This window comes from Pan paniscus, chromosome 5 (genome assembly GCF_029289425.2).
Source record: "Pan paniscus chromosome 5, NHGRI_mPanPan1-v2.0_pri, whole genome shotgun sequence".
In the NCBI taxonomy this organism is placed as follows: domain Eukaryota; kingdom Metazoa; phylum Chordata; class Mammalia; order Primates; family Hominidae; genus Pan; species Pan paniscus.
This window is the reverse complement of record NC_073254.2, coordinates 54,301,259-54,316,815: the sequence shown is the minus strand read 5'-3', so window position 1 is coordinate 54,316,815 and position 15,557 is coordinate 54,301,259. Positions and strand designations below refer to the sequence as shown.

Genomic DNA, 15,557 nt, shown 5'->3' with positions numbered 1-15,557 from the left:
GCCTCTCTCTTTAAATATTCTCAAATACTCCAGGAAACTGATTCCCAACTTCTCCTGATTTCCTCACCTCAAATTTTCTCTTTGAAGCCTGAAGGGTACTTAGAAACTTCTCTTTAAAAAGAGAAGGTGCTCCTGACAGTCATTCCAAGAGATTTGGATTTGCCAAGTTGAAGTTACAGAAACCTGTGACTATGCACACTAATTATTATTATTTGCCTACCATTAGTATGCTTTTTCACATTTCACATCTGATTTTTTATGTACATTTTTCTTAATTTTTGTGTGCAAACAGTCCTAATATGAAGTGAAAAAAATCATTGGCAAAAGGAGAAAAGCAAACAAACTAGCCTGGTGTCCAGGGATTCGAGAATTTCAGGAGGATCGGGAGGCAAATTGGATATGTTCTCCAGGAAAGCGGAGCTATTGGGCGTATCAGCTACACAACCGATCACCTGAGGATTCCACTGGAAATGAAAAAGAGAGAAAGAGAAGGAGTCGAGAGTCCCCCAAAACCCTAAGTGGCTTCTCCCCAGCTTTAGAACACCACAGGGATGCTCACCTTTTAAGAGACTTGCTTTCCCAGAATAGCCCCAGCCCCTCACTTTGGGATTGTGCTGTGAATGACAAAGTACTCATGGCAGGGAGCCCAGAGAGTTCTAGCAGGTAAGGAGAAGACCCTCGAAAGTAAAATAAAAAAAAAAAATCTGCTACTAACTGGCAGTTATTTGAACTAGTTATACCAGAGACCAGGAGCAGGCCGTACAATCGCTTCTTCCCCAGGGCTCTTCTTCTAAGCTGAGAAGATGCCAGCCGTGTGTTTATCATTTCTCCCCACTATCTTTTAAGGCAGCCACATCCCAAGCCAGCAGGCAGAAGCTGGACCAAGACACATGTCCAATGGGGAAGGAGGCCAGGTTCACTGCACTAGGCATGAAATACGCCTTATCTCATATTTGCCAATACACCTGCACCATGGGGACACATAAAATGTGAACCTCATCCCCATTTCCCATTAGAAATTAGAGATTCACAAAGCCCAAATAATGTGTGCTGGGCCATTTAGCAATGATAGAGCAGGACTGGGTCTCCCTCCAATTCCATTCTACCCAAGAGGTACCAGGACCACTGCATGTAGTGTGCAGGCTGTGAACTGCAAGAGAATCCCACATCCAAGGAGATACATGAGCCCACCCTGCCTGCAGGGCTTGTACACCTGGGAAAGAGTACACTCAGTACACTCAGTACAGATATCGGGGTGCAGAAAGCCAGTCCCACTTATGTTCCCTCGACTCCCCCCATTCCCACCTGCCCAATCACAGCCATGGTGGGAGCAGGGGAAGGGCATATCTTATCCCTGGTACGACGGAGAGGGTGTGTGATCAGGTGACAGGGTGATTCTGTGAGTGCATGCACAGCCAGGCTCAGGAAAGTGCCCCCCAACACACACACACTGGCAGAGCTGGGCTACTTTACAGGAGTATGCTTAACTATGTTTCCTTCAAGAAACAAAGGCCCCCCCACCCCCCGACCTTGTTTTTTTGTTTGTTTGTTTGTTTTGTTTTGTTTTAAACAGTCTCGCTCTGTCACCCAGGTGGAGTGCAGTGGCGCAATCTCAGTTCGCTGCAACCTCCACCTCCCGGGTTCAAGTATTATCCTGCCTCAGCCTCCTGAGTACCTGAGACTACAGGCGCACACCACCATGCCTGGCTAATTTTTGTATTTTTAGTAGAGAGAGCGTTTCCCCATGTCCGCCAGGCTGGTTTCAGACTCCTGACCTCAGGTGATCTTCCCGCCTTGGCCTCCCAAAGTGCTGAGATTACAGGCGTGAGCCACCGCACCCAGCCTGACAAAGACCCTTCTTAAATTCACACCCAGGCCCTGCATGGCTAAGCAGCCTCTCTGATCAGGCTCCTCCTTGGCAGCTGGCAGGTCAGCTACCTGGGCCCCTCTGAAGCCACCCCAGGTCACCTCTCATCATTCTCCTCCAGGAGTTAGATAGTTGGGATAACCTGGCTCTGGAGAGGAAGACTGGCAAGTCCCAAGAAAGTATTTGTGTCTCCCCCTGCTATTCTCATCCAGCTGGCCTTTCCCCATGGCCCTCACCCATGATAAATGCACCCTGGACGGGGAAAGAGGAACAGAAATTCCATGCTCTGGACCTTGCCTGGAGCTGGCTTCCCAACCACGCGACTTCCGCGGCACCTGCTCTTGCTGGGAAGGCACCAGTGGGTCCTCTCCAGCTCAAACATCTGCCTCCCTCAGCTTGTCTTGCCTGCAGGAGCTGGCCAGCTTCTCCTGCATGCTATGCTGATGCAAAGTTCTCTGTCCTGAATCGGCAGAACCACCTCTGTCAAGGATGTGGGGTTTGTTTTCTTAATTAACTGAAAATGCTAACATGGGAGCCCAGGAGCTGGCAGGGGCCTGGCCTTCAACGGCTGCTAGAAAAAATTCTTGCTTTGAAATCTGGATCTCTAATGCCCCACATGGGATGTCAAAACAAACAGGGACACTTGATCCTGGAGCACAGGGCCTGGGGCAGGTTCAGGTTACAGGGCCAGAGATGGATTTAGCTACAGGATGCCACAGCAACCAACAGGTGACCAGATCCTGATTTCCCAAAATGGTATAGCTAGACCCCAAGATGCCCCTGCTGGGGCACGGGCTCTAGGGGGATGGGGAGAGGTCATTGGGATTTATGCCAGCAATACTTCCTGAGTGCCTACTGCCCAGCAGGCACGGAACTGGGGGCGGGGGAGGCTGCAGAGATAGCCAAGTTCTATTGACTCCTGCGCTTGAGGAGATAAAATTAGGAACAAATTACTAATGTGTAGCACAGAAGGCCCCCAGAGCTGAAATATTTACTGTCAAGACCTTTGCAGATAATGTTCACTGACTCCTAATGTACAAGACAGAAAAGGGTAGAGTGGAGTCTGGAGAAAAGACGACCAGAATGACCACCCAGAGCCCAGCTGAGGGACAGTAACCAGAGAGTGGAGATACAATGGAGCATCATTCAAAAGCAGAGATGACAGCAAGACCCAAAACCCCAGCAGGGGGAGGAGGGAAAGGAGGTGGAAGAGGATGGAGAGGCAGGGGTCCTCAGTCTCCTGCCTCCAGCCTCCAAGACTGGCAGGACATTCGATCCAGAAAGGATGCTGATTGCCCAGCCCCATCTAAGGGCCAAGGCACCAGGCTAGCATGATACAGCCCTGGATGCCCCCAGGGTGGTGAGGCACAAGTCACATGCACAGTTCTGTACACCAGGGATCATGCGATGGCCTTCTCACCTAACAGCTGGGCCTCAGGAAAGGTCAGAAGTTCTGAATGACCAGAAAACATCCCTCTTTGGGAGGAAGTCACACAGTGTTCCAGGGAGGCCCCACACTTCCCCCTTCCCGGCACAAGTCGTCCCATCTGCAAAGGCCCAGAAAGGAGCAAGTTTGCTTGAGGTCAGAGATGCTATGTCAGAGCAGAGCACACCAATCTGAACTCAAGAGTCTTCGTTTTTCCTGACTTGCCTGTTCCTCTCTGAGTCTCTGGCCTAGGTCCATCCTGAGCTTGGAGACCAGCAGGTTGGAAGATTCAGAACCCCCGAGCTGCTTTGCCCCAACCTGAACTCCTCAGTTTTCTTCACCCCCCCAGGAGAGGGGGATGTTGAACCATTTCCTCTTGGGACACCCATACTGCACATCTCCCTTCCTGCAGTAGAATCTGTCGATGTAGCCTTTCTTAATCTTTGGGCCTTTGAAGCACACAGTGTAGAGCCCAGTTTGAGAAACAAAGCATTAAAAGTTAAAAACTATCATTTTAGGAAACCACTCGGTGCCAACTTGCACAGAAACACAAACCTGGGGACTAAAATCGCATGCCAATAGTAGGTTATATGGTGGTCATTCAGATGATTCAGAATAAATGCCTCCAATTTTTAGAGTATTATTATTAAAATGAAAACAAAGGAACATTTCTCAAGGAAAAGCACATTCTCAAGCAGAGTCTCAGACCTTGGAGAAAACAATCACACAATGTTCCCAGGGGTCTCTGGGGCCCAGTGTGAAGGGCTCTGGCTGGGGGTGAGGACCCAGACTATGGAGTTAGGCTGCCCTGAACCCTTCCCTGTCCCAGCCGTGTCCTGAGTGCCCTCCACAATGGCTGTCACACAGTAGGTCAGCAATTCAACTTTGTTGAACACACAAATGAATAAATGGTTAGACGAATTAAGAGGTTCATCCTGGCTTTGCCATTTACCAGCCCTGCATCTTTAAGGAAAGGTCCTTAATCTGTGAGCCTTAGTTTCTTAATCTTTGAAATCTACAAAATTAGTCACAAGTCAATAAACTACTGCAAGAATTAAAGGAGATGCAAAGCCTTTAGCAGAGTGATTGGTGCATTCAAGGTACAGAATAAATGGTAACTATTATTGTTACTTTTCAAAAATGGCTTTAATCTCACATCCAAAATATCTTTCCAGCTCTGCACACCTTCCCAATTCCACCATGCCATATTATATTTTGGTAAATCCCCAGCACAAAGCCTGGCACAAGTAGGAACACAGAAAACATCTGTTGAAGCATAATTTAGCAGAAAGTGTCTCTGATTTGGAAACCCTGGCCTCGGGTGAGTGCCAGGGGCTGAGGCTTCTAGCATTTCCTGCCTCCTCCATGGGAGGCCACCTCTTTGTAACAGACCCCAGCCCTCCAAACTGTACCTGAGCATTCAAGGCCAGGAAGTTCACCTGTGTCCATGCCACAGGAAATGGGACGGGGGGCATTTGCTCTGCAGAGGGTGGGGATGCTGGCTGAGCCCATCCCCCTGCTGCATAGACTTCTCCTCCCATTCCTTTTCACTCCAGCTCTGGGGAGCGTGGGCCTCCCCCCAGGCAGCGTTCCCAGGCTTCAGCAGTAACAGGCCCTCCATTCTTCCCTGCCCTTGGCAGACCTGCCTCCTCCCACTACGACACTGTCCGCTGCTGCTCATGGGCAGCTGCCTCAATCCAAGGAGACAACGCAGACTTCTTGGGGCCCAGGCCTGGTCTGTCCCCTGACCCTATAGGAAGAAGAGGAATTGGTCCAAGTCTCCTGCTGAGATACACTCACAGGGTCACTCATTTCACCCTCAGGCTGCAAATGTCACTGGTCTCTGGCATCTTCACAAACAGCACTCACTGACCACACTTTGTTTTTCCCAAATGAGGGAGAAATCTGACATCTGCCCCTCCCGGATCTTCACTCCTTGGGCCAGGCTCCAGCTATGTTCAGATGTCAACCCCCAGCTCCCTGCCTCAAGGTTGACAACCACCAGGATAAGGTGGGGGGCTATCCCCAAGTTCAAGACTCGGTACCCACTGGGGATCCCAGTCCCCACCTCTGTCTCCTCCTTCTCACATTTGCCCATCAGATACCATTGGCAAGAGTCACCAGAACTCAACCCAAAATCTGCAATCCACAATCCAAGGAAGAGGAGGTAACGCGGCTTTCTTTCACTTACCAAGTTTATCCAGCTATTTTCCAACTTTTTTAGGAATCCTGAGCTCAGTCCTCAAGAATTATCTTCTGATGTCCCAGAGCTGGGTGCTGGGAGCCCAGGGCCACAGCAGGGGGCTGCAGACAGGGAGTCCTTCTGTGGGCATGGATTCCTGGGGTGGGGTGTGCTTGATTTGAAGCAGTGCCCCCTCCTCTGGAGGCTTCAGTACTAAAATCCAGCCCAGGAGTGTCCCAACCACAGCCCAGCAAGGTATCTAGCAAGGGAGGCAGGGCCACTGTCAGGAGCAGAATGTGTGGCTCTCTTTCTTAAAGGGACAGCCTGCCCCAAGAGCCCGAGGTGGGTGGAAATGCTAGAAAGGAAGGAGCAAGGGAGGATAAGCTAGCATCCTCTAGGGAAAAACTCTGAACACACACCAGTCTGTGACTCGGCACTAGCCTCATCCTGTGGTATGACAAGCTTCTCCACTTTCCTGATGTGGAACATGGAGGCAGAAAGACCCTTCCCCAGGGGAACTCACCTACTCTAGGGCTGAACTCACCCAGAGGGTGTTGCAATAACCCATAAGAAATATTAATTATTTACTATGTACACAGCACTTTCCTAAGTGCTTTGCATGAAGAAAATGATTTAGTCCCAATAGGAACTTTAGGAGGTAGGTATTGTGATTATTATTCCCATTTTACAGATGAGGAAACTGAGGCCTGGAGATAGTAAATTGCCAAGGTCTTACAGGTAATATGTGAAAAAATTAGGATTTGAACAAAACTGATTCTACTGGAGCTCAACCACTCATCTTCTACCAACCTTGTCCAGAGGGTAAATTTCTTTTTTCATCTTTATAGTTTTTAGTATTTTCCACATTCTAAAATAAGCGTTATTCTGTATAAAGAGAAAAAAAAATAAAGATCCCACATTCTATCTCTCACTCCAATATTTCAACCAAGACGAGACTAGAGCGAGAAGATAAATGTATTCTATGTGGAAGCTCTAAGAGGAAGGAGAGTAGCAAAATTAACAGGACAGTGCAGCAAGGCTATGATTAAATCTATTTAAGTTTTGCCTATTATAGATCCACAGGCAGGTTTTAAATAAAATTAAAGCAATAGCTTCTTCTTTCAGCCAAAAACTGAAATAAAAAGTTTTTTAAAACCTGGTAATTGAAAAATTCAGCGAAGTCCAGGCTCCTCATAGATTATCCAAGACCTTTCCTAATTTGATCACCAGCTCCCTCCGCAGCTTCCCCCACATGGTCCCACCCACCCCACCCAGCCACCAGGCCAGATTACCAGAGGTTTCCATAAGCCTCTCCAGCACGCTGCCACTCACTCAGGCTAGGATGCCCATTCCCTCCGCCTGTGCAGTCTTTGCCATCTTTCCAGACCAGGTTAAACTGTCAGTGCTGCTATGGAGGCTTCCACCCCCACGAGCAGAGTGTTGAACATTAAAAACTCCTTCCTCTGCGCTCTCACAAGCTTTGCCCATTGCTATGGACTGAATGTGTGTGTCCTCTCAAAATTCATAGGTGGAGGCAGAATTCCCTATCTGATGCTATGTGTAGGCGGGGCCTTCGGGATATGATTAGGTCATGAGGGTGGAGCTCCCCTGAACGGGATTCATGCCCTTATAAAAGAGACCCCAGAGAGCTGTCTCATCCCATCTGCCATGTGAGGACACAGTGAGAAGGCTGAACCACCAGACATCAAATCTGCCAGTGCCTGGATCTTGACTTTCCGGCCTCCAGAACTGTGAGAAATAAGCGTTTGCTGTGTAAGTCACCCAATCTATGGTATTTTGTTAGAGCAGCTTGAACTAAGACATCATCCAAAATCTATTGTTAGAGGTGGCATCACATTGTATGCTAATTAACTGAGCATCTTTTTTTCACTTTTCTGTCCCTAGCACTAAAATCTTGTGGAGTCAGGCAGCTCATGACAGTAATTCTTATTGTTTGAGAGTGTGTTTAGTTTTGTGGGCACTTCCTCATGAGTTACCTCATTTGAACTTCACAACAATGAATAGGCATTAGATGTGTCAAATGTTAGTACTGGAGGAGGTAAGTAGCATTTGAGGTCCTTGTGACTCTGCCCTTTGAAGACTAGGTTTGCCCAGATGGACCTGAAGGACTGGCCAGGCTCCCCAAGCCCATTTTCAGCTGGGCCAGACTCTCCGCCATCCCTGCCTTCCACAGGCCTCCCTGTGCTCCAACCTAACATTCTCTTGTCCTCAGCTTCCCTCCAGCCAAACGGAAAGCCAGTGGGCATAGAGATGATGATGATGCTCACCAGCTGGGGTGTAGCCCGCATTCTCTGTGAGTTAGTGCATGCAAAATGGCCAAAGCACTGATGAGGGGCCACATTTTCAAATAAGAACCCAGAACAATTCTGCCAGTGTTGTGGAGAAAAACCCTGTTATACATCCCTGAGGCTGTACCCCCTGGCACTGGCATCACTGAAAAAGGGTGTGGAACAAAGGCACACAGAATGTCAGAGCCAGAAGGAACCTTAGAAATCACATTGCTCAACCCCACTCTAGACAGGGAAATGAGGGCCCAAACTCAGGAGGGGCTTGTCAGAAACAGTGACTCAGTAGCAAAAAACACAGAGCGACAGCTGGCTCCTGAGCCCTTTCAGATGATTCTGATCCAAGCAAGAAAAAGGAACCTAAAGAATTTTTACTAAAAGGAGGTCACAAAGGCCAAATTAATTGCAAGGCATTCTTCAATTACACAGCACACAAATGGGCTTTAAATGCAACATCACACACAGAAAACATGTTATAAAGAAAACAATACAGAAGAATAACAGGACGATGTTCAGTAACAGTGTTCAAATTTAGTCACCCTGGAGGCCAGGCCATGCTACAACCCATGTTCTTCCATGACCTCTGCTACGAATGAATTGAGCAGGTAGAGCTAAGTCTAACACTATTTCTGCATTGTGTTAGTAGAATGCATTAACGTCAAAATACTACAGATTAATACTTTCTTTCATCCTCAGATAAAATAATTTATAGTTGTTCTAGTTGTTGGTGCTTAGTCAAATATTGTTGGTCCCCACCCCCGATTACACACAGAGGATTGTACTTCTTGGGTCCTTGTGTTGGGTGGAGTCATGTGGCTAATTTTGGCCCATTCGCTGAAAATATGAAGGGTTAATTTTATGTGTCAAGTTGGCCATGGGACCAGGTATTTGGTCAAACACCAGTATAAAGGTTACTGTGAAGATTTTTTTTTTTTTTTTTAATTGAGATGGAGTTTCACTCTGTCACCCAGGCTGGAGTGCAGTGGCGCCATCTCGGCTCACTGCAGCCTCCACCTCCCAGCTTCAAGTGATTCTCCTGCCTCAGCCTCCCAAGTAGCTAGGACTACAGGCATGTGCTACCATGCCCGACTAATTTTTGTATTTTTAGTAGAGCTGGGAATTCACCATGCTGGCCAGACTCGTCTCAAACTCCTGACCTCAGGTGATCCACCCACCTCGGCCTCCCAAAGTGCTGGGATTACAGGCGTGAGCCACCATGCCCAGCCAGAATTTTTTTTTTTTTTTTAACATGAGATGAACACTTAAATCAGTAGACTCTGAGTAAAGCAGATTACCCTCCATAATGTGGGTAGGCCTCATTTGATCAGTTGGAGGCCTTCAGAGAAAATGACCGAGGTCCCCCAATGAAGGGAACTCTACCCCTAGACTGCCTTCAGTCTTGAGCTGCAACATCAGCTCTTTCCTGGGTCTCCAGCCTGCTGGCCTACCCTGCAGATTTTTGACTTGTCAGTCCCACAACCATGGGAGCCCATTCCTTAAAACAAATCCAGATATATGTAGAGAGAGATCCTATTGGTTCTGTTTCACTATAGAACACTGATGAACAGAAGCATCATTAGTGGTCTAGAGCTTTTAATTGTGAGGACCAGACTCCCTTTTCCTTTAGAACAGCAACTGCCAACATTGAAGACAGGGCCTGTTCTGCCAGCCTCAGTTCCTGAGGGACTAAAACAAGCAGAGACCCTCTGTTGATCCACTACCGACAGATAACATGAGTAAGAAATACACCTTTGTTGTTTTCAGTCACTGAAATTTGGAGATTGTGTGTTATTACGCATAATCTTTTACTGACTGAAGTGCTCATTGTTTATCTTAGATTTAAGACATTAGGGGGCAAGGAGAGAAACCCAGAAAAGTAATAGAATCATAAAAGGATTTTGATCCTGGCCTCCCAGAAAGACTCCCAGGCACATGGCCCTTCCTCCAGCTGCATAGTTTCCCTGTTGTGTATGTTGGGATCCTGGGAGTCTTAACCCAGAATCCAGCCACGGTTGTGTAAGTGCATCAAAGGTACGATCTCACTGCTGAAACTTCCCTAGAAAATGTTCAGAGCTCTGCTGAGGAATCTGACCTGGGCCTAGGATGGGAAGCCCTCCAAAGAACAAAAGTTTCCACTACGGCAACAAGAATGTTAAACACGATTTTGAAAAAGTTCTCAGTAAAAGAAATGTGATGATGAGTATTTATAAGCCAAAAACCAAAGGCCATTCCCTAGTTCCTGTGAGGTTTCCCGCCACACGGGGAGCATTAACAGGACTAGAGACGGTACTGGAAACAGACCTGGATGTCCTTGGCTCCACTGCAGATGGGTTAAGTGTGGAGCCTTTGAGAAAAAGCAGTCACAAAGTGTTGATGATTCTCCTTGGAAATCAAGGGTGATCCAGAGGCTGCTGGGACTCCTCCATACCTTTCTTCTCAATGAATAAATCCAGGCCCCTGAACTTAAATACAGAGATAAAGTGTGGGGTAGAATAAGATATAATGGACTTGAACTATTACAGGAACTATTTAGCTTAGACCAGCAGCTCTCAAAACTGGGGGTGGCTACCCATCACACCCCCTGCCCCCAGAGACATTTGGCAATGTCTGGAGAAGTTTTGTGGTTCTCGTAACTAGTAAATGTTACTGAGATCTACTGAGTAGAGGCTCGGGGTGTTAATAAGCCTCCTATAATACAAAAGATAGCCCCCCACAACCAAGAATTATGTGGCCTAGTATCAAGATTGAGAACCTGTGGCTGTGATCAAATCCCTAGTTATGAGGGTGTGAAGGTTTAGAACAAGAGCAGGAGGAACATTTATAGCGCAATATGCCCCATTGCAAAAAAAAAATACATTGCAGTCAAACTGTGGGACCTCAGATCAGCAGTATCAGCATTACCTGTGAACATGTTAGAAATGCGCAGGCTTGGGCTCTGCCCCAGACTCCTGGATCAAATTCTTTCTCAAGTATTTATTAGAAAAAATACGACGTGTGATTCATATACCTATAGAGAAAAACCAAAACTGACTATCACTAAAGCATCCTGAGAGGTAGCACAGTTCATGTCAGTAGGAAAAATAAATCTTCATTGCTACTCTCTTCTCCCTATGAGGGAGGAATCCAGCATGAGAATCAGGGTAGAAGGTCCATTCTTTAGAATTTGTCTTTGGATTTGCAAAGTGAACTGAGGAGCAAAGTTGAGGAGTGGGGCTGGAGAGTAAAGACAGCTGAATTACTCAACATAATAAAGAGGGGGACCTGTTTGAGTGAGTTGCTGGTGAGCACCAAGGGAGAGAGGAGGAAGACCAAATGGTGTAACCTTTGGCCAATCTATTTTAGAATAAACTTATCCAGTACTCAGTTCTGAATTGTTGTAATACAAATACCCTTGGTCTCCCCAGACCTCCTTAAAGTTCACCGCATTCACGAAGCCTTGTGTAAATGGTGTGTGTGTGTGTGTGTGTGTGTAAACCAGGGGTATGGGAGTAATTCCACATCTGGGTCAACACAGTGCAGAAGAGTTCGTGGTTTGCATGAAACCAATAAGAGTTCATGTTTCCTGTGAGCTTACTATGTGCAAGGCACTGTTTAAGTATTTAATACTTAACAGACACAGTTTCACTGAAGGCTCACAGCTGCCCTATGGGGAATACCATTGTTATTTCATATTAGGGATAAGAGGTCTGCAGCAGAGGGAATTTATGCCACTCGCTCAGGGACACCCATACAATGAGTGAGCCTTAGAGACAGAATTGAAATCTCAGCAGTCTGGCTCCAGAGTTCATGTTAATTTCTGGGCCACCATGCTTGTCACCTAGGGGTAGTTAATAATCTTAACGAATTCAGTGGAAATAGGAACTCAGAGCCAGAGGTGATGTGAAAAATATAAGCCACCACCACTTATTTTGGAATCTCCAGACCAGCAGTTCCCAGGCTTCAGTGTGCACCAGGATCACCACGTGAGCTTGATAAGACACAAATCGCTGGGCTGCACCCCTAGAGCTTGATCCAGAAGCCTTGGGCAGAGCCCAGGGATGTGCATTTCTAAGAAGTTCACAGGTGATTCTGATATTGCTGGCCTAAGGTCCCACAATTTGAGAACCACTGCCCTCTGTTTGTGGCAGTGAGATTCAGCTAATTTATTCTGAATCTCAAAGACAGGGCTTCTCGGGTGACATCTGGTCACAATATCAATGACTGAGTGGCTCTGAATTGAATCAGGCTAATACTGAAGAGAATGGAGGAGGAGAGGGATGAGTATCCAGTGGAATTCAACCTGGAAAACTTCCTGGAGGAAGAGCCACGTGGTGAGAACAGATGCTGAGGTTACTTATTTCCTCAAATCTCCTTGATACACACTCCATACAGCAGGGCTCAGGCATTTGAGTTCCACAGAAATGGTGGGAGGGCACCCCTTGTTCTTTGGTGAGTCAATTCAGAAAGGCTTAGCAGAAAGTGAAGAATCAGGAGACATTCTCTTCCATGGAACTAGAAGCTGCCTAGGACAGTGGTTAGGAGAAAGATGAACGCGTTTGAATTGCAGCTCTGCTGCTGTGCCACATGGATCTTACTCCAGGTCCTTAGCTGTTCTAAACTTTAGTTTCCAAATCTGTAAAACAGACAATCAGTTGTATGTGAAGTGCTCACCACAGTGCTCACCCAACGCCAGCGCCAACCCCAACAAAGGCATCAGAGCTCCATCTGTGGCCAGGGAAACCAAGCCAAGGTCAAAGGGAGGCTGGCTTTGTTACTGCTCCCAAACCACATAGGAGCTGGGAGGTTGAGGTTTAGATGCTCTTCATCTTCTATCATTTAAAACAGGGTTTCTAATCTTTTGGCTTCCCTGGGCCACACTGGAAGAAGAAGAATTGTCTTGGGCCACACATAAAATACACTAGCACTAACAATAGCTGATGAGTGAGAAAAAAAAAAAAAGAAAGAAAGAAAAAGAAAAATTTAAAAAAATAAAACCTTGCAAAAATCTCATAACATTTTAAGAAATTTTATGAATTTTTGTTGGCCCTCATTCAAAGCCATCCTGGGCCGCATGCAGCCCATGGGCCACGGGTTGAACAAGCTTGATTTAAAAGATCCTCCATCCCACAGGGTATCAGCTGGTCTTTTAGGGCCCCTTTACCCCAGTTCTCAGTTTCCTCTCTACCAAACAGTGGCCATGACCCTTTTCCACACCTCACTGGACTTATCTCCTCATTTACCAAGTTGGTAATACTAAGCAGAAGATAAAACCACAATACAAAACTGTCTAACATCTGCACATATAATATGTATTCAACCATGCTTTTACAATGTATGTGGAGAGAAAAGACTGGAAACATTAATTGCCAAATGTTAAGTGACCTGGGAAGGCAGATTCTCCAAGTGTTGTTTGTGGCCAGGCGGGAAGCTGTGGGAAAGGGGGCAGAGGAACAGAAAGATCAAAGTTTCTTTTCAGTGCCCTGTGATGGGCTCATAAACTAATTTTATTTTTGTCTTCTGCTACTATGTATTTTGTATAATAAATCCATGTTTCTTTTATAATAAAGGAGAGAATTTTTTTTTAAAAAAGCAACTTCATATCCTCCTAAAGCTTTTCTTGATTATAACTCACTCCACACACACTCTGCTCAGTCAGCTCACGTGCTTCCTCTTGGTGCCCGTCCTGTTTCTAGCCTATGAATTTGCATAATGCAGCCATAAGAGGTTGCTTTCTAAATGCTTTCGAGCAGATTTCCTATTCATTTACCTTAGATCTTCTGGTAAGCTGAGCTGCCCCAAAGTGGAGGGAGATGCTTCCTCCTAGTGGAAGAGCAGCCAGACTCATCGCCTATGATTCACCCCCACCCCAAAAACTCACTAGAGGGCTCTTCAAACAGTAAGTGGTCCATGCCAAAAGGAACTGCACAGAAAGTGGCCTGTAGGTGAGGAGAACTGTGTACACATACATACACACACACACGCACACACACACACACAATCTGCCTCTTCTTTCCTTCTCTCTCCAGAGGAAAATGTCATCCGGTTAGTGCCCTCAGATGAACTGGGAAGGCAAGCTCCCCGGTTGTGGTTTGTGAGGGGTGGGTGGCTGGGGAGGGGAGGTGTCAGGGAGAGCCAATCCACTTCCATCTGGCACTGAAATCTACACTTATTTTCCTGGACTGGACTACGATCCCCTTTCCCAATGTGAGGAATCGTGCTTTCTTGGTGACACACACTTTCCCCCAAGAATGCTTGGCTTTTCAATGAGGAATTCTTATATATTTGGGATTCTTGGAAACAGGACAAAGACTAATGAATTGCTGGCTCTATCCTAGGTTTGGAAACCCTCTAGAACTCACAGGAGCTGGAGGAGGACAGAGGCAGGCAGGAAAAGGGAGTTGAGGGTGTGTTTGCAACAGAGGGGAGGGTGGCAGGATTGAGATGTCAGATTAAATTGTTTGAGTTACAGGCACTCCAAAAGCTACCTGCTGACTCCACAGTCAGAGGTCACCATCCACACTAAGAATAGAAGGCTGACAGGGGCAGGGTGGGGAGGCAGGGGATACTGAGTGTTTGTGGAGGCTAGAGAGTTATAACAAAGCAGAATTCAGTAGTCCAGATCGTAGTCCAGTCCAGTCGATTGTCAAGTTCATCATGAAGTGAAATGGTTGGGGTACGGTACAGAAAGCACGGGTCTTAGGGTCAGGCACACCTTACTTGGAATCCCCTCTGTGCCACAAACTAGATGTGCAACTTCAGGAAAGCTGACTAAATTCTCAGAACCTCAGTTTCCTCTTCTATAAAATGGGATAATACCCACTTTGCAGAGCTGTTAGAATGAGATGTGTTGAAATGTGCAAGGGCTTAGCCCAGTGTCTGGCACCTAGTCAGCCCTCCATACATGGTAGGTATTATTTAGAGAATTCGAATTTGAAGAGTAGGAGTGTATAAAACCCTTCATAGGAGAACAGCTGCAGAAGGTCTGACTGCCGTGGGTCTGGCCAGGGAGTGGGAAGACCTAGCTCCCGGGGTCCGCAGCAACCAGGCTTATATTCCCCTCCTAACATGCTCTTTGGGAGCCTTTGTTAGTTCTGGCAGGTTTGGGCTATGCACCCTGCCCTATGCCCCAGATACAAATTCTCTGTAGCCTCAGTGTTTAAGTCCAAGGAGTAAATGTGTGGGTTCCAGGTCACCAGAATGAAATCACAGAGGGTCTACAGGGGCCCTGCATCCTCAGTCTCAGTTCCCTCAATTATCAGGAAGGGGACTGGCTTCTCAGTAAACATTAGGCAAACCATCCAACCCTGGTGTCTAAGGAGCTCCATGAGTTCTCAAGTCATCCTGGAGAAAGCCAGGGGCTGAGTTCCTGCCACCCTCCTCAGATCCCCCCGCCAACATCCCCTGCCAAGAGCTCTAGTAACCTGGGCAAACAGACCATGGCCCTCAGGGTGTTCTCAGCCTAACAGAGAAGGCCAAACGCAGACATAAAAGACTTCAGAATACAGCAAAACAAGGGAGAAAGAAAACAGTTTTCTTTCAAAGGAGCTTATATATGCAGAGGGATCATGAGGTGATTTAAGGAATCCACATTCCATGGGGTAAATCCAGGCAGACGTTCCAGAGAGGAGGGTGCCGGGTGGGGTTGCCATTTGGTGTTGCCCACGAGCTCTCCCCAAAAGTCCCCTCCTTTACTCTGTGGCCTGCCTGAAGGAGAACAGGCACTTTGTCCTAAAATAGTCAATGTACATAACCCCTCCATCGCAGGGATGCTCAGGGTGGCTCTAGTTACAACAATAA

General features: G+C 47.0%; 1 protein-coding gene across 8 annotated transcripts in view; it reads right to left on the bottom strand.

Annotated features, from left to right (window-relative positions):
* Positions 1 to 15,557, bottom strand: part of DAAM2 (dishevelled associated activator of morphogenesis 2) — a 114,287-nt gene that overhangs the window by 79,643 nt on the left and 19,087 nt on the right. The window contains exons 1-2 of one of the 8 annotated variants that reach the window (XM_055113571.2): positions 5,485 to 5,696; positions 349 to 464 (exon numbers count right to left, since the gene is read on the bottom strand). The exons of 5 other annotated variants lie outside the window; for them this stretch is intronic. Coding sequence is in view for 1 of the 3 variants with exons in the window: in XM_034962042.3 (XP_034817933.2) it covers positions 4,706 to 4,805 (100 nt within the window). In the remaining 2 variants the exon portion in view is untranslated. Of the gene's footprint in view, positions 1 to 348; positions 465 to 4,705; positions 4,918 to 5,484; positions 5,697 to 15,557 lie in introns of those variants that run through there. 2 more of the 8 variants (XM_034962043.3, XM_034962042.3) reach the window with 2 other exon arrangements.